Source organism: Schistocerca gregaria, chromosome X (assembly GCF_023897955.1).
Source record: "Schistocerca gregaria isolate iqSchGreg1 chromosome X, iqSchGreg1.2, whole genome shotgun sequence".
Classification (NCBI taxonomy): Eukaryota; Metazoa; Arthropoda; class Insecta; order Orthoptera; family Acrididae; genus Schistocerca; species Schistocerca gregaria.
The window spans coordinates 153,880,745-153,906,424 of NC_064931.1; the positions used below are offsets into that span (position 1 = coordinate 153,880,745).

The 25,680-nt window shown below is 43.4% G+C and overlaps 1 protein-coding gene across 1 annotated transcript in view; it reads left to right on the top strand.

Moving 5' to 3' along the window:
- Window positions 1-21,754, top strand: part of LOC126299414 (glutamate receptor U1-like) — a 298,401-nt gene extending 276,647 nt beyond the window's left edge. Inside the window, exons 9-10 of the mRNA XM_049991308.1 lie at window positions 5,918-6,183; window positions 19,896-21,754. Coding sequence (XP_049847265.1) covers window positions 5,918-6,183; window positions 19,896-20,115 — 486 coding nt within the window. The 3' untranslated portion in view covers window positions 20,116-21,754. The remainder of the gene's footprint in view (window positions 1-5,917; window positions 6,184-19,895) is intronic.
- Window positions 21,755-25,680: the final 3,926 nt, after the last annotated feature.

A 25,680-nucleotide genomic window follows, 5' to 3' on the forward strand; every position in this document is an offset into this window, starting at 1 on the left:
GACCTGTTGAAGGTCTAGCATTGAAATCTGCAGCAGTTTGCGGAAGGGCTGTACTTCTGTCACACTGAACGATTCTGTGCAGTCGTCGTTTTTCCTGTTGTTGCAGGATCTTTTTCCAGCCGTAGCGGTGTCGGAGATTTTATGTTTCTCCGGATTCGTAATGTTCACACTTAAATGTAGTAACCTATCATTGTAGCAGCAGTATCCGATCTAACAACTGCGTCAGACACTTGTTGTCTTATATAGGCTTTTCCGACCGCAGCGCCATATTCTGCCTGTTCACATATCTCTGTATTTGCATACGCAAGTCTGTAGCAGTTTCTTTGGCAGTTCAGTGTATGTGAATGTGTGGTGTCCATTCCGTAAGAACAGACACCAACCATTCATATAATTGATTCGCCTCGATGGGCAATGAATCCACCATCTTCAGTGCGAATGCACAATTACGCTCGACGTCCTGCGGGAATTTCAAAGTATCGAGCATGGAGAACTTGGACGGAGACGGCAGGTAGGTGGCGCTAGGTGGGAATGTTACTTGGGCGAGAGGCGCAATGTTAGTAAATACTGTGTCGGGCTGGCGCAGTGGCTAACCCAACAGCCTAGTAAACAGGAGGTTCGAAATTCTATCACACGTTTTCACTTGTCGCCGCTCTCCGCGTTCTCGCTTCCCGCGCGTAGGTTCCCGGGTTCGATTCCCGGCGGGGTCAGGGACTTTTTTTTTCTCTGCCTCATGAGGACTGGGTGTTGTGTGTCTTTCATCATCATTTCATCATCATTGACCCGCAAGTCGTCAAAGTGGCGTCAGCTAAAAAGCACTTGCAATTCCGTCGGCCGAACACACCGCATGGGGTCTCCCGGCCAAGAATGCCGTACGATCATTTCATTTCACTCGTCGCCGCTGATTCCCAATTACGTCTCAATGCAGCTGACATCAACAGTTCCTTCAATTTTCTTTCCTTCCCTCCCCTCCCCGCCCCCTTCACTTTCAATTTACAGTTCTACTACGCTCATTGTCAGTAGCCTCATTCTGTGCTCAGGGGCCAGCCGGAGTGGCCGTGCGGTTCTAGGCGCTACAGTCTGGAGCCGAGCGACCGCTTCGGTCGCAGGTTCGTATCCTGCCTCGGGCATGGATGTGTGTGAAGTCCTTGGGTTAGCTAGGTTTAATTAGTTCTGAGTTCTAGGCGACTGATGACCTCAGAAGTTAAGTCGCATAGTGGTCACAGCCATTTTGTGCTCAGGACCGGCGCAAGGCATGTGCGATACGTGCGGCCGCACGAGGCGGCACTTTCCAAGGCGCTGCAGAAGACGAAATCTAATTTGGAAATTCGAATGCAGTGTTCCGCACTGCGGTTACATGTTAAGCCTGAAGCAATTTTGCTAAGCCCTTCAATGGTAGTTTCCGAGTGTTTTATTCTTCCCGCATTACTGAAAAAAATTGTTGAACATTGCTACAGTCAAACATGTCCTACACCTACAATGGCTAGAATATTCCGAATGGGTAAATACGCTGCGAGTAATTGCAAGGGATAAAGAAATTGCTAATAAGCATGGCATAAGTTGAGTTTCGAATTATTTTTGAAAATTTTTGCTATCCGTTTCTGAGTGATAGTCGGACGTTTTGGTTTTTGAGCCATGAAACACCTGTTCAAATGGTTCAAATGAATCTGAGCACTATGGGACTTAACATCTGAACCACCTGTCTCCGCCTGCACGAGCAACAATTAAACTCTGACAGGCACTTTTGTTTGACGATACTACTCGCACACTATCACTTTGCCAACATTTATTTACTGTATAATGCATGTGAATCCATGTTTCATCTTAGTAAACTACTGGCCGCTTTGATTCTGGTGAAAACCTGAGAAATTATGGTTTTTTAGCAACAATGTCCTCTCGTCCACCCGTCGTGTGTGGCCGAGCGGTCCTAGGCGCTACAGTCTGGAACAGCGCGACCGCTACGGTCGCAGGTTCGAATCCTGCCTCGGGCATGGATGTGTGTGATGTCCTTAGGTTAGTTAGGTTTAAGTAGTTCTGAGTTCTAGGGGACTGATGACCTCCGGTGTTAAGTCCTATAGTGCTCAGAGCCATTTTTGAACCTCTCGTCCGCGCAAAACAAAACGTTAATTTTGACACATTCTAAAACGAAAATCCATAAACGGAACATTGCTACTAAAGGTTTTCTTGCTAGCTTTGAAGCTCATCTGTATTTGAGAAAAGTTGTGCAGTTTTTGCAAAGTTCGTATTTCTTTCTATTGTTCGTAACCCCATAGAAATTGTCTCAGAATGGTTCAAATGGCACTGAGCACTATGGGACTTAACTTCTGAGGTCATCAGTCACCTAGAACTTAGAACTACTTAAACCTAACCAACCTAAGGACAGAACACACACCCATGCCCGAGGCAGGATTCGAACCTGCGACCGTAGCGGTCGCGCAGTTCCAGACTGTAGCGCCTAGAACCGCTCGGCCACTCCGACCGGCAATTCTTGCCTGATAATACATTTATCCATATCATCGGTCACATACTTATTGTGAGCTTCTTGCTTTTTGTTGGGTGCTAGTTTAACCGTAGCCTCGCTGTACCTCGTCACGTGACCTAGTTCCTGGCACTGCCGCGCCACCACTTCGCCTTTCCAGGCAACAGGTATTGTTGCCTTCTCTACAACGAAGACTACAGAATTCGTTTCGGTAGTTGACCAAGAGAGTCAAGATTGGTCTGAAGCACTTTCACTGCGTTTCGTAAGAAAAATTCGAATTGGTTGCTGACACTTCAGAACTTGTAAGGGGTGCCTAACATATGATGACAAACAGATAGAAGAAATGGACAGTGTTAAATTCTTGAAATTACAGCTTGATAATAAATACAACTGGGAAAAGCACACCACAGAACTTTGCGAATTGTGTCAGACATAGGGGATATAAAAATGAAAAAGCTGGCATACTATGCTTACTTTCATTTCATAAAGTCATATGGGATTATTTTTTGGGGTAATTCATCAAGCCAAGCTAAAGCTTTCCAGGCACAAAAACGTACTGTAAGAGTTATACGTGGTGTGAACTCAAGAACATTCTGCAGAAGCCTGTTTATGGTACTAGGGATACTAACTACTGCTTCCCAATATATTTATTCTTTAGTGAAATTTGTTTAGGGGACTGATGACCACAGCAGTTGAGTCCCATAGTGCTCAGAGCCATTTGAAATTTGTCGTTAAAAATATATCACTTTTTCAAACCAACAGCTCAATTCATGGATTCAATACTAGAAATAAGAATAATCTTCACAAGGATTTAAAGTCACTTAGCCTTGTACAAAAAGGTGTGTATTATTCAGGAACACACATTTTCAATAACTTGCCAGCAGCGATAAAAAGTTTAAGAACCAATGAAATTCAGTTTAAGGGAAGCCTAAAGGATTTATTGGTGACCAACTCCTTCTACTCCATTGATGAATTTCTCAGTAGAACCAACAATATAACTTCCGCACAATTTCAGTGCAGTAATGTGTTCATTGTAAATAAGTGTGTGTGTGTGTGTGTGTGTGTGTGTGTGTGTGTGTGTGTGTGTGTGTGTGTGTGTGTGTGCGTGCGTGTGTGTTTGTGTGTGTTTATTTTTCTGCACCATTTCAGTGCAGTAATGTGTTCATTGTAAATAAGTATTTTGGTAGCTGTATTACACGTTTATTACCTTATAAATAAATTAAAAAAAACTTTTTTGTTTTAAATTCAGTGCATTAGTATTTGTAAACTAATTCACAAAAAGTGACGATCATTCCACTTCGGACCTGTGGAATGGTACATTACCTTATTTGTTTGAGTTGTAAATATTTGTCATGTATTGTTGTTTTTCTGACATGTTCTACATCCTGGAGGACCCCCTCACTACGAATCAATTGGAATGAAAGTAAATCTAATCTAATCTAATTCCCCGCAGATTTGTTTAACCCTGTGGTGCATGAATTTCACTGCAGTGAACAACTTTTAATGGACAATTCTCTGGCGTTTCCTATCACTCATGAGGCTGCAAATGCATGCAGGACCCAACACCAGTAGGGAGTGCCCACTGAAGTGAACCGCGTGCATTTGCATCCTCAGGACTGATTGAAAATGCCAAAGAAGCGAGCATTAACAGCTGCCCACTGCAGTGCAGACTATGCGCCACAGGGTTAAATAAAATTCCACAAACGTTATGTAAAAAAAAAAGAAAGAAAGAAAGGAAAAGGAAAGGGGACGGGGGGGGGGGGGGGCAGTTTAGCAGCTTTCATGGGGCGGCGCTTGGGCTAGCGCCGACCCTGCCTGTGCTTACCACTGGATATTTCCAGTTCTGCTCCCTGTTGCCATGAGCAGCCAATATTGTGGTTGCATGGTAGATAATGTCTAGGGCGTCGGATGCCGTAAACATCATTGTGCTTTTGAGGCCCCGCACTAAAGGGAAGAAGGCCGCGGTGGCCGAGCGGTTCTAGGCGCTTCTGTCCGGAACCGCGAGACTGCTACGGTCGCAGGTTCGAATCCTACCTCGGGCATGGATGTGTGTGATGTCTTTAGGTTATTTAGGTTTAAGTAGTTCTGAGTTCTAGGAATTGTGGAATTTTATTTAACCCTGTGGCGCATAGCGTCCACTACAGTGGACAGCTGTTAATGCTCGCTTCTTTGGCATTTTCAATCAGACCTGAGATTGCAAATGCACTCAGTTCAACAAAAGCAAAACGAGGATAATGGAATGTAGTCGAATTAAGTCGGGTGATTCTGAGGGAATTAGATTCGGAAATGAGATACTTAAAGTAGTAAAGGAGTTTTGCTATTTGGGGAGCAAAATAACTGATGATGGTCGAAGCAGAGAGGGTAGAGTGGCAATGGCAAGGAAAGCGTTTCTGAAGAAGAAAAATTTGTTAACTTCGAGTATAGATTTAAGTGTCAGGAAGTCGTTTCTGAAAGTATTTGTATGGAGTGTAGCCATGTATGCAAGTGAAACGTGGACGATAAATAGTTTGGACAAGAAGAAAATAGAAGCTTTCGAAATGTGGTGCTACAGAAGAATGCTGATGATTAGATGGGTAGATCACATAACTAATAAGGAGGTATTGAATAGAATCGGCGAGAAGAGGAGCTTGTGGCACAACTTGACTAGAAGAAGGGATCGGTTGGTAGGACATGTTCTGAGACATCGAGGGATCACCAATGCAGCGTGGAGGGTGAAAATCGTAGAGAGAGACCGAGAAATGAATACAATAAGCAGATGCAGAAGGATGTAGGCTGCAGTAGGTACTGGGTGATGAAGAAGCTTGCACAGGATAGAGTAGCATGGAAAGCTGCATCAAACCAGTCTCAGGGCTGAAGACCACAACAACAACAAGTTCTAGGGGACTGATGACCTCAGATGTTAAGTCCCATAGTGCTCAGAGCTATTTGAACCATTTGAACTAAAGGGAAGTGAAACTGCCAAGTGACGCAATCGACGGGCGTACTACAGTCATTGCCAAACCCATCTGCGCAAAAGTTTCATTAGATTGTAACTGTGGTTTTTGTTTCGCCACCTATCGGACATTGAAAGAAAAATAGCCATTGTACTTCACACGCAAAAGACCTGATGCGCTGCTGCCGATAAATTTCTAGTTTAATACGTCAGGGGCACCCTGAGTATGACCCAGTGGCGTGAGAAGGTCAAATAAAATTTTGGTCTCGACGTTGACAAGTATGACAGCGCAGAACGTGTGGGTGCCGGCCGGGATGGTCGAGCGGTTCTAGGCGCTACAGTCTGGAACCGCGCGGTCGCTACGGTCGCTGGTTCGAATCCTACCTCGGGCATGGATGTGTGTGATGTCCTTAGGTTAGTTAGGTTTAAGTAGTTCTAAGTTCTAGGAGACTGATGACCTCAGAAGTTAAGTCACATAGCGCTCAGAGCCAGATCGTGTGGGTCGGCAGAAAGCAGAACCTGGCAGCTTGAACCGGCTGCTGTTCGAGCGGCAGATGGCGCCGTTCGAGGATAGCTTCCCGCGGACGATAGATGTGGCGCTGCGGCGTGTGTGCGGACGCCAGCGCTACGCCTTCTACGGGCTGGAAGACGCTGTCAAGGCGCTGCAGCGCCACGCCAACTGCTCCGTCGCCGCGCTGCCCTACTCTACCTACCCGCACAGCGTCGCCTTCGCCTTCTCGCAGCGAAGTCCTTACCAGGGCATTATCAATTACAAGTAAGTCCACACTCAACTTACACTACTGGCCATTGAAATTGCTACACCAAGAAGAATTGCAGATGACAAACAGGTATTCATTCGACAAATATATTATACTAGAACTGACATGTGTCCGGCATACTTACAAGAAGCGATCAAAAACTTTTCTTTCGAAAGACGTACAGATCAGAATCGGTGTGGCAATCAGGCAAAACCGCCGTGAGCATTGCTGTAGTCACGCTACCGACGCACCAAGTTGAAGATACCCGTTTCACAAAACAGTGTCCTGCTGCTTGAAGAAGTCCATAAGTGCCAGCTGGACATCCTCTTCCGCTGGGAATCGTCCACCCTTCGAGGCTTTTTTTAAAGGACCGAAGGCGTGACAATCCCGTGGGGTGACATCGTGACTGGCCGAAGCTCGTGGTCTAGTGGCGTGCGTTGCTGCCTCTGGATCACGGGGTCCCAGGTTCGATTTGCGGCCAGGTTGGGGATTTTCTCTGCCCGGGGACTGGGTGTTTGTGTTGCCCTGATCATATCATCAGCATCATCATCATTTGTGACAGTGGCTAGATTGGGTTGGGAAAAAAAAAATCTTCGACTGTGTAAAAATTGGGCCTACGTACGGGCGCTGATGGCTGCGCAGTTGAGCGCCCCACATACCAAACATCATCATCATCATCAGGGTGGGTGCTCGAGTGCCACTTCAGTTGGCGTAACTTATGCGTTACGACATTTGCGTTACCATGAAGCATCAACACCCATATCGCGCACCATTCCAAAACGATAGTCTTCAACAGACGTGGTACCCCAATGTCTTTATTTCGTTTGCTAATGATGGGTGAAATCTAGTCATGTTAACGATAGTTCAACATTCACCACTACAGTGAGTTTGTTGATTAAACACATTCATGCGAAATCTGGTAGTACACGAATGTTGCCCTCGGTAATTGTATTTGTGCAGTAAGTAATCAGTTCATTTAACTGGTTTCTGGTCGAATCTTGCACATCATCCCCATGTGGTATGTTGACTTCGTTTTTTCTAAGAGCATGTTAATTCTTGCTTGGCTGCTAACAGATGATGGGTTTACGTTCTTAGGCTGCCGCGGTGGCCGAGCGGTTCTAGGCGCTTCAGTACGGAACCTCGCGACTGCTACGATCGCAGGTCCGAATCCTGCCTCGGGCATGGATGTGTGTGATGTCCTTAGGTTAGTTAGGTTTAAGTAGTTCTAAGCTCTAGAGGACTGATGACCTCAGATGTTAAGTCCCATAGTGCTCAGAGCCATTTGAACCATTTTTACGTTCTTGTACAATGCTAATCACACAAAAAAACCGGGTGATCAAAAAGTCTATATAAATTTGAAAACTTAATGAACTACGGAATAATGTAGATAAAAAGGTAAAAATTGCTTGGAATGACATGGGATTTTATTAGAACGAAAAATACCATCCCCTATTGCTAGACGCGTGAAAGATCTCTTGTGCCGCGTCGTTTGGTGATGATCGTGTGCTCAGCCGCCACTTTCGTCATGCTTGGCCTCCCAGGTCCCCAGACCCCAGTCCGTGCGATTATTGGCTTTGGGGTTATCTGAAGTCGCAAGTGTATCGTGATCGACCGACATCTCTAGGGATGCTGAAAGACAACATCTGACGCCAATGTCTCACCACAATTCCGGACAATCTTTACAGTGCTGTTCACAACATTATTCCTCGACTACAGCTATTGTTGAGGAATGATGGTGTACATATTGAGCATTTCCTGTAAAGAACATCATCTTTGATTTGTCTTATTTTGTTATGCTAATTATTGCTATTCTGATGAGATGAAGTGTTATCTGTCGGACATTTTTTGAACGTTTGTATTTTTTTTTTGGTTCTCATAAAACCCCATGTTACTCCAAGCATGTGTGTCAATTTCTACCTTTCTATCTACATTATTCCGTGATTTCTTCAATTTTCAAATGTATACTGACTTTTTTTACCGAGCGAGGTGGCGCAGTGGTTAGCACACTGGACTCGCATAAGGGAGGACGACGGTTCAATCCCGCGTCCGGCCATCCTGATTTAGGTTTTCCGTGATTTCCCTAAATCGCTTCAGGCAAATGCCGGGATGGTTCCTTAGAAAGGGCACGGCCGATTTCCTTCCCCATTCTTCCCTAATCCGAGCTTGTGCTCCGTCTCTAATGACCTCGTTGTCGACGGGACGTTAAACAGCAATCTCCTCCTCCTATACTGACTTTTTGATCACCCCATAGTTTGACATGTAAATTGTGTTTTTAAACTTCATTTTATTCTTCTGTTACTATCAGCTAGTTGCTATATTCACATTCGTTAACAACAAAACACTTGAACAAAGAACTCGGTACATCCACTTTTCATCCTAACACACAACAGAACGGGCTATGTGACTCTTTGCCCAGATACACAAAAAGCTGCAATACACGCAAGTCCAAAGACGATAATACGATACGTCGATTAACGAAGTTATTTTTACAAAACTTTTCAAAATATATTTTGAATTCTAATTTTTATATCGCTTTTTCAGATTTAAATGTGAAATAAATAACATTATTGATAGTGATCATTGATGCAGTCGACATTTAAATAAATAACTTAAAGAACAAAAGTTTTGCTCAACGTTTTAATTAAAGGTGTTTTAATGTTTGTACATTGATAACATAGTTTCCTACGTTTTAACAGTGATGCTAAGAAAAGGTATTAGTATGTTACCAGAAAAATGCCTTCTGTATCATGAAGTCCTATATTTCGAATATCGCTAGGTCCATCACTTCGAGTATCGTGTCATACAAGCTCTATTGGTGAGTTCCATTACGATGTCTACCAGTGTTTGTCCTTCGGCAGCCAAGGAAAGAATAACAGCTCGCTGGTCCGGTTTGGATGCATTTGGTAATAACGTCACCATAGTTCACGTTTTCGCAGTTACCGCACGCACGCCGAAGAGACACGAATGCCATGCTAATACCTTGGCTATACGTCGGTGATTATATACTCTCGTCCGAGTCGCGCTACGTTGCATGTACGCTGCAGCAACCGGAACGTTACGAGATGCACCCAGGTCACAGACAAATCACGACAGCGGAAACTAGTCATACGTGCTTCTGCGGCCACGAGAGGTCCGATTTCTTTCCATGTAAATGTGTCTCATACCATATAACCCCCATTGTCCGGTGCTGTAGGAAGCATTCTCTCTAAGTCGATAAAACTATGTTCGTCCTCAGAATGGAATTAAAACCGTTAGTTATCGGACGCAATGACCTGATTTCAGGTTTTTATATTGTACTACATAATTTGACTGCATAATCGAGTACTAATCTCTGAAATATCTTGAAGATTATTTGTTTTCGGACTTAACGTTTCGCAGAAAATTTTGTTGCCGTTTGTGTTGCATGTAACTCAAAATACGTTCCTGACTTTCGTCCATTCAGCTGATTTCCCAATAACGTTTTGAAGGTCAGCCCACAGATTCAGAATAGGCCAAGGTACACCTTATAGCATTAAAATGATTCATCAGAAGTGCTGTATTTATTTTTTAAAGATATTGTTACTTTTAATATTTGTTTGTTACAAAGTAGATAATGCTATTTTTTTTAAGTTTGTGTCTTTTGCAAGGAATAACGCGTCACAAAATTCAATGACGCAAGGAGTAAATTTGTGTTGCATTTCCTATTACTATAACAAGGAACGATAGTTAAAGGCACAGTCAATATTTTGCGCTTTTGCATGTATTTATTTTTCCTTCTGAATTTTAGCTTTCATTCTGAAGAGTAAATTATACTATTTCCCTTCATATTAACATGTAGTAATTTCAGCGAAACTTGGTTGCTACTGCTGCTTGCAAATAACGTGTTCGCTAGCGACTCACGTGCTGACGCGTATCAACGCCTCTGAATCTGGCACCATTAACCAGATCAATAACGTGATGGGGCCGGTTGTGCCCACACCTTATGTTTATGTTTGCATTCACACATTCTTCCGCCTACCATGTCTTAATGCAAAAGCGTGTATCGAATAAGCGATGTGGGTTATTTTATACTAATGTTATTTAGTCTGTGTAGTGTTCTACTTACAGTGACGAATAACGGCTGTGATATATTGCTTAATACATGTTAATTTGTTTTTGTGACGCAGTTCTACACTGTTGGAGAATCTATATGGAAACGCGGTTGACTACTAGGCCTCAACAACTTGAAATCAATTAGTCATGACAAAAATATTGTCTCTCGAATAGTCTTCCACTTAAGAGAGACTGAGCACCCCATATATGTTCAGAAACGGTACAAATTTCTCGATGCGTTCCGTCTGCATCCTGAGACCGAAAAGATGTTGAACCATACATACTTTACAAATCCTCAGACCTGGACACCAAGACCGTTTCATGGGCGTTGTACATTCTTTCCCAATATCCCTGCAGTCCTACGGATGTACAAGGTGGCTGTTGAAGGATGAATGTCTCTTTCAAAGATAAATCTCCACGATTTAATTAGCATAATACGAGTAAAATTGCATTTACCGGAAATCCAAAGTGTAGTCGGAGACATATATAGATAAAACGCAGAGTGATGTGAATGACTGGGTTCTACAGTCCAGTCTGATTTGCCTCAGGAAGAGATTGTATAGAGGATTACTATGGAGCCAGACAAATACACAATTCGATCAAAAGTATCTAGACATTCCATGTAATGCGGAACTGACCATTGGATGTCACAAAAAGCGGACCTGGGGATGTAATAGGAGGCAGGTGAACTCGATCGTGGACTAGGCTTTAGATGTCACTTGAGTCACAAATCCGTCAGGAACTTTCAACCCATCTAAAGCTTCCCAGGTCGACAGATTGTGAAGTGGAAATGCGGAGAAACAATCACAGCTAAACCAAGGCCAGGGAGACCTTATCTACTGACGACCACTGAAATTTTATAAAATACATTTCCCTCCAATAAATCAATGTCATAAGACTTTAAGAAGATGCAACTAAATTGTCCTGGCCTGCCAGTGGGCCGGTTCTGGGCGCTACAGTCTGGAACCGCGCGACCGCTATGGTCGCAGATTCGAATCCTGCCTCGGGCATGGATGTGTGTGACGTCCTTAGGTTAGTTAGATTTAAGTAGTTCTAAGTTCTAGGGGACTGATGACCTCAGATGTTACGTCCCATAGTGCTCAGATCCATTTGAACCATTTTTTTTTTGAAAAATTTGAGCAGAGATCAATGCAGGAGAATATTTTCACCCCACGAAATTTTTGCAATAGCTCTTCGAGTTTCTCTGATCGATCTGCCTCTGGCACGATGGTAGTACTGATTTGTCGCGAATCGAGTACAGTTGTATTGACCCATCTTCCGTCTGGACTACACGGAGGGGGCTGTTATATGTTGACACAGCCTGTTCAATTACTCCGTCATTGAGCATCCGTTGTATTTCGAGAGCTGCTTTCTTCTTATACACAACCGGCATCGGATATGGCGCGACAAAGAACTTTTGGTGTTCTTTAACCTTAAATGCATGTTTTAAATCCCTAACGACTCCCACTTTCGGTGCATATACCCCCATGTTGGAGTGTAATATGTCACGCAGCTTTTCCTTATGGTGGTAGCGGACCTGGTTCACGTGCTCGATTCTTTTTTTCAATTTGACTCACAATCTCCTGTATAATCTCGTCTTCCTGTGCTTTTTGGCTACGGTAATCATAAAAGTCCTCTCTCGTTTTTGCCGAGCGCTCCTGTTCGAAGTGCAGCCGGATCTCCTTGCCCATTTTTTAATGTCATGACTGCTCTCTCGAGATCGAGCACGGCCTGTTGTTCTTTTAAGGAATCTACTCCGATGACTACGTCAGTTGCCAAGTTTGGTGCCACCAGTAAATCCACTGTTAATGGGTGTCCCTGACACCTGAAGTCTAACCTCGTCCGCCACATAGCTTCTGTTATTTTGCTTACAGTAGCCACTTTCACTTTGGTTCTCTCCAACGATAGGCCGGGCAATTGTATTCGGAAGCACAGTTTTCAAAGACAGTGCCGGCGATAGCCGGAAGACTCTTCCGCTGTCCAAAATCCCTTTCAGTTCTGTGTTGCCTTTGTATACTTTAATGACTGGGTGCAGTTCCTGCGATTCTACGATGTCCTTTCCCTCTAACAGAATGTCCACCACCGCAGCGCGTTGCTATAGCTTTTTCCGATCGACATTGCAGGCATCTGCATAATCTGTTCCGCTGATAGCACTAGTCATTGCTATCTAGGACTTCCGTGTTGATTACTGCTACACTACTGGCCATTAAAATTGCTGCACCAAGAAGAAATGCAGATGATAAACGGGTATTCATTAGACAAATATATTATACTACAACTGACATGTGGTTACATTTTCACGCAATTTGGGAGCATACATCCTGAGAAATCAATACCCAGAACAACCACCTCTGGCCGTAATAACGGCCTTGATACGCCTGGGCATTGAGTCAAACAGAGCTTGGATGGAGTGTACAGGTACAGCTGCCCATGCTGCTTCAACACGATACCACAGTTCATCAAGATTAGTGACTGGCGCATAGTGACGAGCCAGTTGCTCGGCCACCATTGACCACACGTTTTCAATTGGTGAGAGATCTGGAGAATGTGCTGGCCATGACAGCAGTCGAACATTTTCTGTATCCTGAAAGTCCCGTTCAGGACCTGCAACATGCGGTCGTGCATTATCCTGCTGAAATGTAGAGTTTCGCAGGGATCGAATATAGGGTAGAGCCACGGGTCGTAACACATCTGAAATGTAACGTCTACTGTACAAAGTGCGGTCAATGCGAACAAGAGGAGACCGGGAGTGTAACCAATTGCACCCCATACAATCACACCGGGTGATACGCCAGTATGGCGATGACGAATACACGCTTCCAATGTTCGTTCACCGCAATGTCGCCAAACACGGATATGACCATCATGACGCTGTAAATAGAGCCTGGATTCTTCCGCAAAAATGACGTTTCGCCATTCGTGCACCCACGTTCGTCGTTGAGTACACCATCGCAGGCGCTCCTGTCTGTGTTGCAGCGTCAAGGGTAACCGCAGCCATGGTCTCTGAGCTGATAGTCAATAATGCTGCAAACGTCGTCGAACTGTTCGTGCAGATGGTTGCTGTCTTGCAAACGTCCCGATCTGTTGACTCAGGGATCGAGACGTGGCTGCACGATCCGTTGCAGCCATGCAGGTAAGATGCCTGTCATCTCGACTGCTAGCGATTACGAGGCCACTGGGATCCAGCACGGCGTTCCGTATTACCCTCCTGAACCCATCGATTCCATATTCTGCTAACAGTCATTGGATCTCGACCAACGCGGGCAGCAACGTCGCGATACGATAAACCGTAATCGAGATAGGCTACAATCCGACCTTTATCAAAGTCGGAAACGTGATGGTACGGATTTCTCCTCCTTAGATAAGGCATCACAACATCGTTTCACCAGGCAACGCCGGTCAACTGCTGTTTCCAATGACAACATCGATTCTTTGTAACAGAAACACTACTTGGATTTCTGGAGGTGAATGACGCCTGCTGTTTACGAAGTTCACACCCAATTACAGTTCAGAAATTATGATATTTTCACAACAGTCCTATAAAATGATCGTCAGCAACTGAAAATGCAAGCGAAAAAACAGTTATTTTTATGAAGAAATAAACACTAGCCAGAGAACGGCCATATTGCTGACATACCCGTGTTTTGTTTGATTTTCAGCGAGAATATTTGTGCATCTTATACTCCAACCTATTAAAAAATCCTGAGACTTACTCTCTACCCAATGATCCACAAGCATGCATTTTGGGTAGGACTATCATGAAATGCATATTAAAAGTCTTTTTGTACCTATATGAGACTCAACGAGTGATGCAGATGATGGGTGTGTTAAGAACTCTAAGTCTGGAAGCAATTACATGTACTCCATCAGAGAGCCTGTCTGCAAACTCATAGCGCTGCCCTTGATGGAAACTTAAAGCCTGGAAACAGTTCTACATCGTCATTTGACTACTACTCAATCGTATAAGGAAGGACCTGCAACATGGATTTGACATGTGTACGGAGTTGATTTCTGTTGTTACTCACTTTCTTTTTCCATAAGTATATGCTCTTATTGCGTATCAGACATGCTTCGTTATTTCAGTTTATACCTTCCAACTCTGATATGTACCTACAACTGTGTCAGGCCATCGACAAACTACAACTTTTTGGTATTTGTTTTTATTAATTCAGTAATTTGTTATTTGTGTCTGACAGTGTGTCGACTGTTGGTAACATCTTGCTCAAAAGAGTATCCCTTCTCTACCTACAGAGTGCATTTCCCTTGGCAGTGTCATTTATAGAGGACGAGTTAGCAAGTTACGCATCCAAACTGCAACCATCCATCACTGACAGCTCTACACACATACACATAGGGACTCTGCACGCATATTACCAAACGCGAAGTCTCGATTTCAACCACTTGTAGGTTATTTTCCACAGTGCTACATCATAAACAGGCGCTCTATCGTGAAGAAAGATGCAATTGCCATCCCCGAATTGCTCTTCAACAGTGGGAAGCAAGTAGGCACTTAAAATATCAATGTAGGCCTGTGCTGTGATAGTGCCACGCAAAACAACAAGGAGTGCAAGCGCCCTACATGAAAAACATGACCACACCATAACACCACCGCCTCCGAATTTTACTGTTGGCACTACAAACGCTGGCATATGATGTTCACCGGGCATTCGCCATACCCACAGCGTGCCATCAGATCGTCACATTGTGTACAGTGATTCGTCACTCCACACAACGTTTTTCCACTGTTCAACCGCCCAATGTTTACGCTCCCTACATCAAATGATGTGTCGTTTGGCATTAACTGGCGTGATGTGTGGCTTAGGAGCAGCCGCTCGACCATGAAATCCAAGTTTTCTCACCTCACACCTAACTGTCATAGTACTTGCATTGGATACTGATGCAGTATGGAATTCCTGTGTGATGGTCTGGATATATGTTTGCGTATTACACATTACGACGCTCTTCAAATGTCGGCGGTCTCTGTCAGTCAACAGATGAGATTGGCCTTTACGCTTTTTTGCTATACGTGTCCCTCCACGTTTCCACTTCACTATCAAATCGGAAACACTGGAACTAGGGATTTTTAGGAGTGTGGAAATCTCTCGTACGTACATATAACACCAGTGGCATCCAATCCCATGACCATGTTCGAAGTCTGTGAGTTCTGCGGATCGCCACAATCTGCTCTCTCACGATGTCTAATAATTACTTAAGACGCTGATATGGAGTACCTGGTAGTAGATGGCAGCACAATGCACCTAATACGAAAAACGTATGGTTTTGGGGGTGTCCAGATACTTTTAATCACATAGTGTATTACTGTTTCATTTGCTCTGTTTTCTGTGTGTCTGTGTTGCATATGGCTCCCATGACCCAGAGTAGATCCAAGTTAGTATGAGTGTGGATCTGCCATGCATTATATCCAGACGTTACTTACTTCCACCAGCATGACAAGGCAACCAAGAAGCAGAACGCAATAAATTTGAATTTCCCGTAATATTTTCCAGCCGCCATTGTAGATTATATTGGGGGACGGGATGGGTAGGGGCGTCGGCAGGGAATTCCCTGCAGGGAACCCACGTGCTGGCGGGAAAACCCATGGCGTCATCAGGGCGTGGTGGAGTAATTACTTGATCAGCTAATTAAGTTTCATAATTAATTTGATATGAAATTGGTACCAAAATTGCGCCAGAGCCCCCTTCACCCTTCTACTCACATGGCCTATGCCGTCATTAGATCGAAATCGACGTCGTCTTTCCAAATGCACTATTTCTTTTTTTGCCAGTATACGGTAACATCAGGCACACCAGAACCGGCTTCGAGAAAGTATTTCAAATATTTCAATGTATTCTTGCTTAAATGAACATTTTTTGTGGAAGAAACTAAACAATGAAAGGTTTGATACAAAGTAGGAGCCTCGCACGAGAGCTTCACTTCACAGTGTTTACACTGCAATAGTCAAATCCTGTCACTTTCCCTTTCAATTTTAACTCCTTTCTCGTATATTTTTGTGAGAATTATCAGTACTGTAGAGCAAACACGCGTGTGTCAGAGATAACATTGTGGATTTGCTGACTGTACACTTGCCTTGTTTAATCTTAGATGCGTAAAGTTTCTTCTATGACTGACACTCAAGTTGCCGACAGTGTTATCTCTGACGCACGTGCGTTTACTCCGCGGTATTGTACAAGTGATTTAAACTCTGTCAGTGGCTCACCTTGAAGGGGGCTGTAAGATTATCAACTAAAATATCGGAAGGAGAAGCATTATTGCCCCGGATGCACACCTGAAACATGATGGAGTATTGTATGGGCACTGCCTACGGACAGATGAAGAAGAATTGCTGAGGTGCCTTATAGAGTTATATAACCAGATACTACAACACAAGGCTGCTAAAGTTTCCTAAGCATGTGAAGTTCATATTAATTTTCCAAAGTCTATTCTGGACGCTTACTAAATCCAGGAATAGAGGCATCCCCAGTGTCTGAGAATACATATGGCAGTTCCTAACATGAAGTATGTGCCATACAGCAAACAGATGTAACATGTTACAGAGAAATAAAATGTCTTCTGCTCGGTAGAAAAACTGGAAAAATCACTTAAAGTATAGCCTAAGTAAATTTTTGTTATTATTATTACTTGCTTCAGGTATTTACCATTATTCTACCTGCATCTGATATGAATTTATATACCTTAGTCTTCCGTAGACTATTAATATGACAAGGGCTTCATTATAAGTCTGGCAGCTTCCGTAGTTGAGAGATAAGGATGACCTGGATTGGATCCAATAAATTGTCAGGGTTTTTTTCCTTGGCAGAAGGACTTGCAGCGTGATCTAGTCAATCTCATGAGGACAGCTGATGATATCCTTAAAGGTGAAACATCAGTTCCAGTTTCGGTAGCTGACATCAGTAACTAGAACAGTGTTTGTCAGCAACATCTCCCTGCTACCTTACAGTTCAATGACTACTTAGGTAGAAGATGACACATAGGCAGGTTTACGGTACAGCGTGCTCATCCTGTACGTAACATTACAATTCGGAAGTTGGTTTGAGCCAATACATGCAATCATAGAAACGGCTGTCTCCCATGTTAGGACGTTCTTGTTCGGTGCAAGGATGACTGTTTGCTATTTATTTCTGTAGCTGCCACCAACCCTCAAAGAGAATTTGTGTCCATAAAGCTTTTGTTCACGGAACTGATGTAGTGTGTAACTCTTGGAGCCTCCGAGACAAACTCCGCTGATAAAAGTTGTATTCCATAAATAAGCATTTTCACTACATAAAATCAAAAATTATAGACGACGAGTTAGCAAGTTACGCATCCAAACCGCAGTCATCCACCTCTGACAGCTCTACACACATACACATAGGGGCTCTGCACGCATATTACCAATCGCGAAGTCTGGATTTCAGCCGCTTGTACGTTATTTTCGATGGTGCTACATTATGAATAGGCGCTCTGTCGGGTTGCAAGATCAGTGTAGGCCTGTTCTGTGATAGTGCCATGCAAAACAACAAGGGATGCAATTCCCCTCCATGAAAAAAATGACCACACCATTACACCACCGCCTCCGAATTTTACTGTTGTCACTACAAACGCAGGCAGATGACATTCACCGGGCATTCGCCATACCCACACCCTGCCATCGGATCGCCACATTGTGTACTGTGATTTGTCACGCCACACAACGTTTCTCCACCGTTCAATCGTCCAATGTTTACGCTCCCTACATCAAATGAGGTGTCGTTTGCCATTTACTGGCGTGATGTGTGGCTTAGGAACAACTGCTCGACCATGAAATCCAAGTTTTTTTACCTCACGCCTATCTTTCATAGCATTTGCATTGGCTCCTGATGCAGTTTGGAATTCCTGTGTGATGGTCCGGATAGATGTCTGCCTATTACACATTACAACCCTCTTCAACTATCGGTGGTCTCTGTCAGCCAACAGATGAGATCGGCCTGTACGCTTTTGTGCTGTTCGTGTCCCTTCACGTTTCCACTTCATTATCACATCGGAAACAGTGGACCTAGGGATGTTTAGGAGTGTGGAAATATCGCGTATAGACGTATGACACAAGTGACACCCAGTCATCTGATCGCATTCGAAGTCCATGAGTTGAGCGGAGTGCCCCATTCTGCTCTCTCACGATGTCCAATGACTACTGAGGTCTCTGATATGGAGTACCTGGCAGTAGGTGGCAGCACACTGCACCTTGTATGAAAAACGTATATTTTGGGGGTGTCCGCATACTTTTGATCACATAGTGTATAATACGCTCTCAGTGGCGTATTCTTTCTGAGTCTGCATTGGCTGCCGGTTGAAATCAGCAGCCGTATGACCTATAATCATTCTGGATTTCCATCTCTCACTTAGTGGTTTTGTTTGTAAATGATGATTACTACACGTTAATTATGACTCCTTTGTTTAAGCACATTCGCTTCTCAAGGAGTAAGCAACAACAGCATCGCACTCAAAAATCAGTTAGTGACATTCCTTGACAACAAGGATTGTAGCCGAAGTACCGGAAAAAGAAACAATAATGTCCCAGTCGCTTTGTGCTGCCACTTCGTATAACCCCCTCCCTTCTCCAAAAGAAATAATTATGTCCCAGTCGCTCTCCTGAAAGATGCTGGAATCATATGTTCACCAGAAAAGTTTCAAGAAACCGACCATAATCGTTCATGGAGTGAGAGCATGAGAGACTTGTTGGTAAGTAATCTTTAGATGTGGACTTTTTGAGATCGATAGGCTCATAAGTGACACATTGGAAAGGCTGTCTTTGTGCTGCCACTTCGTTTAACCCCCTCCCTTCTCCAAAAGTATGCACGGCCCTATGTTATGACACCCTTAACAATTTGGCCGAATAGTTCCACAATCTAGCACTGAATTATTCCACGAACTTTTTCCTTTCTGTTCAAATGTTTGAGCGAAGCGAGAAACAAGACTTTCTAGAATTTACACAATGGATTTTTGTCCGAATTTACATAGCCATACGAAGAGTGGGAAATGGACAAATGGGATGTCAAATTGACAAACGTGAGGTCTAGTTTTTCAAAAAAAATATGTAATTGCTTGAAATTAATCAGCGTAATTAATAAGAACATAGTTACTGATTTGAGGGAAAACTGAAACATATCACGAATAGTTGCAGCTAGCTACGTAATTTAAGTGTCAAATTCTTTCACAAAGAATAAACAAAGTAAATATCAAGTTACGGCATAAACAGAAACTTCTCTGCTCTCTCTTGATTTGTATACTCTTAATAATAATAGAATACCGATCGATATTTAAATGTATTCTATTTTATTTTCTCTCAACGAAACTTAAAACAAAAATAAAATCACAAAAACTGGTCCAATGTTTTGTGACATGATTTGTCTAAAAGTAAGCAATAAAATATATCATAAACACATTTGACAAGCCACATTTTCTGTATATTATTCCGAGAATCATTCAAAAGCAGGTCAAATGTTTCTCTAAACTGTTGCTTAGTTTTATACAAATAATTTCAGAAAATATTTTATGGTTTTTTCCGTCTTTTGCTTTTTTTTCTTTCGAGCCCGAACAGGCCGTGCATTATGAGCCAATAGTCTCCTCAAAACTTTCATTTCATGCTGTGTGCATAATTATTTGGAGTGTCGTGGTTTTGCAGCCTGGGCCTTCTTCGAGACGCTGGCGTGCTGCAGCGACTGCGCATGTACGAATGGCCCAAGGAGGATACGAGCACCGTGAAGAGCTCGCTGACCAGCGTGTCACTGCGCAGCGTTACGCCCGTGCTGCTGCTGCTCGCCTCCAGCGCCGTCGTCGCCGTAGGCACGCTGCTCGTCGAGCGCTGTGTCGCTGCACGACAGTTGCCACGCTGTCCCATCTAGAGTGTCACCGCGGGACAACTCACACGCTGGCCCCTCTAGTGTGTAGCCACGGGACAGCTGCCACGCTGTCGCATCTGCAGTGTCACTACGGATCAACTGCCGCACTCTCCTGTCTAGTGTGTCGCGGTGGGACAGCTGCCACACTGTCCAATGTAGAGTGTCACTGCGGGACAGCTCACACACTACCCCCTCTAGTGCATAGCCACGGGACAGCTGCCAAGCTGTCGCATCTGCAGTGTCACTACGGATCAACTGCCACACTCTCCTGTCTAGTGTGTCGCGGTGGGACAGCTGCCACACTGTCCAATGTAGAGTGTCACCGCGGGACAGCTCACACACCACCCCCTCTAGTGCGTAGCCACGGGACAGCTGCCACACTGTCCCATCTAGAGTGTCACCGCGGGACAGCTCACACACTACCTCCTCTAGTGCGTAGCCACGGGACAGCTGCCAAGCTGTCGCATCTGCAGTGTCACTACGGATCAACTGCCACACTCTCCTGTCTAGTGTGTCACTGTGGGACAGCTGCGATGCTGTCGCACCTGCAGTGTCACTACGGATCAACTGCCACACTCTCCTGTCTAGTGTGTCACTGAGGGACACCTGCCACACTGTCGCATCTGCAGTGTAACTACGGATCAACTGGCGCACTCTCCTGTCTAGTGTGCTGCGGTGGGACAACTGCCACACTGTCCAATGTAGTGTGTTGCTGCAGGACAGCTGCAATGCTGCCCTGTCTCGTGTGTCACAATGGGACAGTTGCTAAGCTGTGCTGTCTAATGTGTCACAGTGAAACAGCTGACTTGTTGTCAAATCTAATGTGTCATCATAGGACACCTGCCTCGCTGTCATGTCTAGTGTGTCGCTGTGGGACAGCTAGCGTGCTGCCCCATCTAGTGTATTCCTGTGAGAGAAATGGCGTACTGTCCTGTCGAATGTGTCGCCATGAGACGACACCACACTGCTCCACCCATTCATTCGTTATCGACAGATGCAGCATCGCAACATGTAGTGTGTCAACATGTTGTTGTTGTGGTCTTCAGTCCAGAGACTGGTTTGATGCAGCTCTCCATGCTACTCTATCCTGTGCAAGATTCTTCGTCTCCCAGTACCTACTGCAACGTACATCCTTCTGAATCTGTTAATTGTATTCATCTCTTGGTCTCCCTCTAGGATTTTTACCCTCCACGTTGCCTTCTAACACTAAATTGGTGATCCCTTGATGCCTCAGAATATGTCCTACCAACCGATCCCCTCTTCTAGTCAAGTTTTGCCACAAATTTCTCTTCTCTCCAATTCTATTCAATAACTCCTCATTAGTTACATGATATACCCATCTAATCTTCAGCATTCTTCTGTAGCACCACATTTCGAAAGCTTCTATTCTCTTCTTGTCCAAACTATTTATCGTCCACGTTTCACTTGCATACATGGTTACACTCCACATAAATACTTTCAGAAACGACTTCCTGACACTTAAATCTATACTCGATGTAAACAAATTTCTCTTCTTCAGAAATGCTTTCCTTGCCATTGCCAGTCTACGTTTTATATCCTCTCTACTTCGACAACCATCAGTTTTTTGGCTCCCCAAATAGCAAAACTCCTTTACTACTTTAAGTGTCTCATTTCCTAATGTAATTCGACTACTTTCCCTTATTCTCATTTTGCATTTGTTGATGTTCACATTATATCCTCCTTTCAAGACCCTGTCAATTCCGTTCAGCTGCTCTTCCAAGTCCTCTGCTGTCTCTGACAGAACTACAGTGTCATTGGCGAACATCAAAGTTTTTATTTCTTCTCCATGGATTTTAATTCCTACTCCAAATTTTTCTTTTGTTTCCTGTACTGCTTGCTCAACATAAGAAATTTAATTGCATTGCCTTTGGACAGATGCATCACTGCCCATGTAGCATGCCATTGAGGTGTAGATTCAGTGCTACCCTGCCTCATGTGTTGCATTGGGACAACTGCTACACTGCCCCCACTGTTATTCTCGACAACGATATAGCTGGTTTGGTGACCCATTTAGTTATTCACTATGAGTCAGATGTATAAGTACCCCACACAGGCAGTTGTGATGGGGAAAACGCAGTGCTATCCAATCTATTACCCAAACATGGAACAGATGCTGCCCCATCTAGGGTTAACTGACATCTATGCTATCTGACAGGTAGTGTTTGGTCATCCAGCTGCCGTTTTCTGAAAAGTCCATCTCACAAAGTTCCAAGTAATAAAAGGTCCTATCAGCATGACTGAGAGTTCTTTAATAATTTAAAACGAACGTTGATCAGCATATTTTTCTAGCCTTCTGTCTATATCTATTCGCCCAAAAACTGACAGTACTCTGTCTTAAGAAATGGTTCAAATGGCTCTGAGCACTACCTTCTAAGGTCATCAGTCCTCTAGAACTTAGAACTACTTAAACAGTAAAGGACATCATACACATCCATGCCTGAGGCAGGAATCGAACCTGCGACCGTAGCGGTCGCGCGGTTCCAGACTGTAGCGCCTAGAACCGCTCGGCCACCCCGGCCGGCACTCTGTCTCATCCACTAATAAATTTCGTTAAGGACACTATCATTTACAAGACACACTGCAAACCACCACTTCTTCAGTGAAATGCCACATGTTATATTGCAGCTCCTCATAGCAAAAGAAGTGGTCCTCTATTAGATAATCCTGTGACGTTACCTTGAAAGTGTCCATATGATTCGCAATTTACAAGCAGCTACTTGCTCATGGTAATCAAATGTAACTTTTCATCACTCTTCTCAGTGGCGTACATATACATCTGATTGTAAAGTGGGCATTGCAACATCACCTTTGGGACGATAATACAATATGCTTTATGAAATGTTACTTTCAGATTTATGAGTTAGTATCAACTGTATTTAACCATACTTGTTTACATAACAGTAAATTCGTTTGGAGCTACTTATTGGCTGCCGGCCGCGGTGGCCGAGCGTTTCTAAGCGCTTCAGTCCGGAACCGCACGACTGCTACGGTCGCAGGTTCGAAACCTGCCTCGGGCATGGGTGTGTGTGATGTCCTTAGGTTAGTTGGTTTGAAGCAGTTCTAAGTTCTAGGGGACTGATGACCTCAGATGCTAAGTACTATATTGCTCAGAACCATTTTGGACTTATTCTCTTTAATATAACCACATTACAATGCAGAACATGGTTTCTCTTAGATTAGCTTCTTTCCTGTTGGTATGTAAGTGAACATTTCAGTTGTAAGCATTACAATAAAATACTATTGGTTTTTTTTAACTAGATGTGGCCAATAAGTGTCTAATGAGTTAATTTAACGTGAATTCCCTTATAAGTTAATACTATTACTTTTTATGAATTCGCTTGGTCAGTGGTGTATAACGAAAGTATTTGTAGTAAAATTTCTAAACTGATCTAAAAAATAAAGAACAGATTGACAGCGACTACTCACATGTTGAACATACTAAATATTGCGTAATAAATCCGAAAATGTAATATGATGTTGTTTAAGGTAATAAGAGTATAATTGTTTATGACAGCGTTGCATGGCAGAATCAGTTCATATTTGAGAATGAAAAATATAAATTGTAGTTTCTACTATATAATTTACACACTTTAGCCACAAATTGTTAAATTATTTTCTAAATAAAGAACATAGTGCATGCCTAAAACGATCCAGAATGTTGCACTTCATTATTGAAAGCTAAAATTCACCACCTATTGACCTGCATAGCACAGAATAGCCTTTCCTAACCATACATACAACAGCCTTGCATTTAAGTTACAGAGCCTGATGCTAAAGAAATTTTAATACAAATTTTTTACAATTTGTACTGCAAGGAATTTGAGTTGTTTACTGTTTTACTTTGATGTTCAATCAGTTCTATTCCTAATGATTTGACATGTCTTCAGACCGTCAAGAATTTAAGTGCAGGAGACAGAAAGCAATATCTACAACGTCTGGGACCAAAAATTTCCTCATAATAAGATATACTGTTGATAAATGTACCTACCATATCCTGTATAAAGAGTAGACAAATTTACATGTTTGTCTGTTTGTTTTTCTTTCCTAAAATGTGCAAAAGATTGGAAGCTGAACTTCTGCTCAGCATTTGCACGCGTCCAATTCTAAATCTCGCCGTTTCATGCCTGCACATTTACTTGGCCTATTTCTCTTTAGGCTGTGCAGTCCAGCCGCTAAAATCATTTTCCTCAGAGGTAGCTCATATAGCACAATTAGAGTAATGTTCTCACATTTCCATGGGGTACTTTATTGCATTATTCACTTTTTGTTTTTCATTTATTTCATGAAGATAAACTGCTTCTTTACATTGATGACTAAAATGAACTTTTGTATATCTGCTAATTTTATGTATACGAATCACTAAGAGAAAACAACCACTTTTCTTGTAGAGATATGAGGTGTAAACCGGTCTGGTACATCGAAGGAAAGTGACTTAAAAGTGATTGTCGTTCTTATTATCAAGGAAGAGTGTTAATTAATTCTACGGCTTCTATTACCTTTACTGTAATGATATAACACGAACCACAAAAATTAAGAGCCAGATTCTTAGAATATACGCTCTAAGAAGGAACCCCATTGACTGCGAGATCGAAAAACACCAATGACGTTTACGGCATTCGATGCCCCACATATTGGCTATCATGCAACCACAATATTTAATGGTAATGGCAACAGGTGCCCCGACTGGAGGTAGCCAGTGTTGAGCACGCCATGAGGCTATGGAGCGTATCTGAACTGCTTAGTCGACAAGTAACTCACAACAAATAGAATGCTAGTGGTGTTGATACAAAGCAGGGCAATGGCAACGATAAACAAAGCAAACATTGCATTATACGTACAATAACAGTTGCCGACGTTGACATTCCGTCAGAAAGGACCCTAAGAATTCAGCAGAGTGAGAAAGAAGTGGCATGTGAAACATCAGCGTTTCTGCAAGATGACTCAGTGGAATGTGTGGTGTCGCATACATTCGACTGTGTGGACAATATACAGGGTGTTTCAAAAATGACCGGTATATTTGAAACAGCAATAAAAACTAAACGAGCAGCGATAGAAATACACCGTTTGTTGCAATATGCTTGGGACAACAGTACATTTTCAGGCGGACAAACTTTCGAAATTACAGTAGTTACAATTTTCAACAACAGATGGCGCTGCAAGTCATGTGAAAGATATAGAAGACAACGCAGTCTGTGGGTGCGCCATTCTGTACGTCGTCTTTCTGCTGTAAGCGTGTGCTGTTCACAACGTGCAAGTGTGCTGTGGACAACATGGTTTATTCCTTAGAACAGAGGATTTTTCTGGCGTTGGAATTCCACCGCCTAGAACACAGTGTTGTTGCAACAAGACAAAGTTTTCAACGGAGGTTTAATGAAACCAAAGGACCGAAAAGCGATACAATAAAGGATCTGTTTGAAAAATTTCAATGGACTGGGAACGTGATGGATGAACATGCTGGAAAGGTAGGGCGACCGCGTACAGCAACCACAGAGGGCAACGCGCAGCTAGTGCAGCAGGTGATCCAACAGCGGCCTCGGGTTTCCGTTC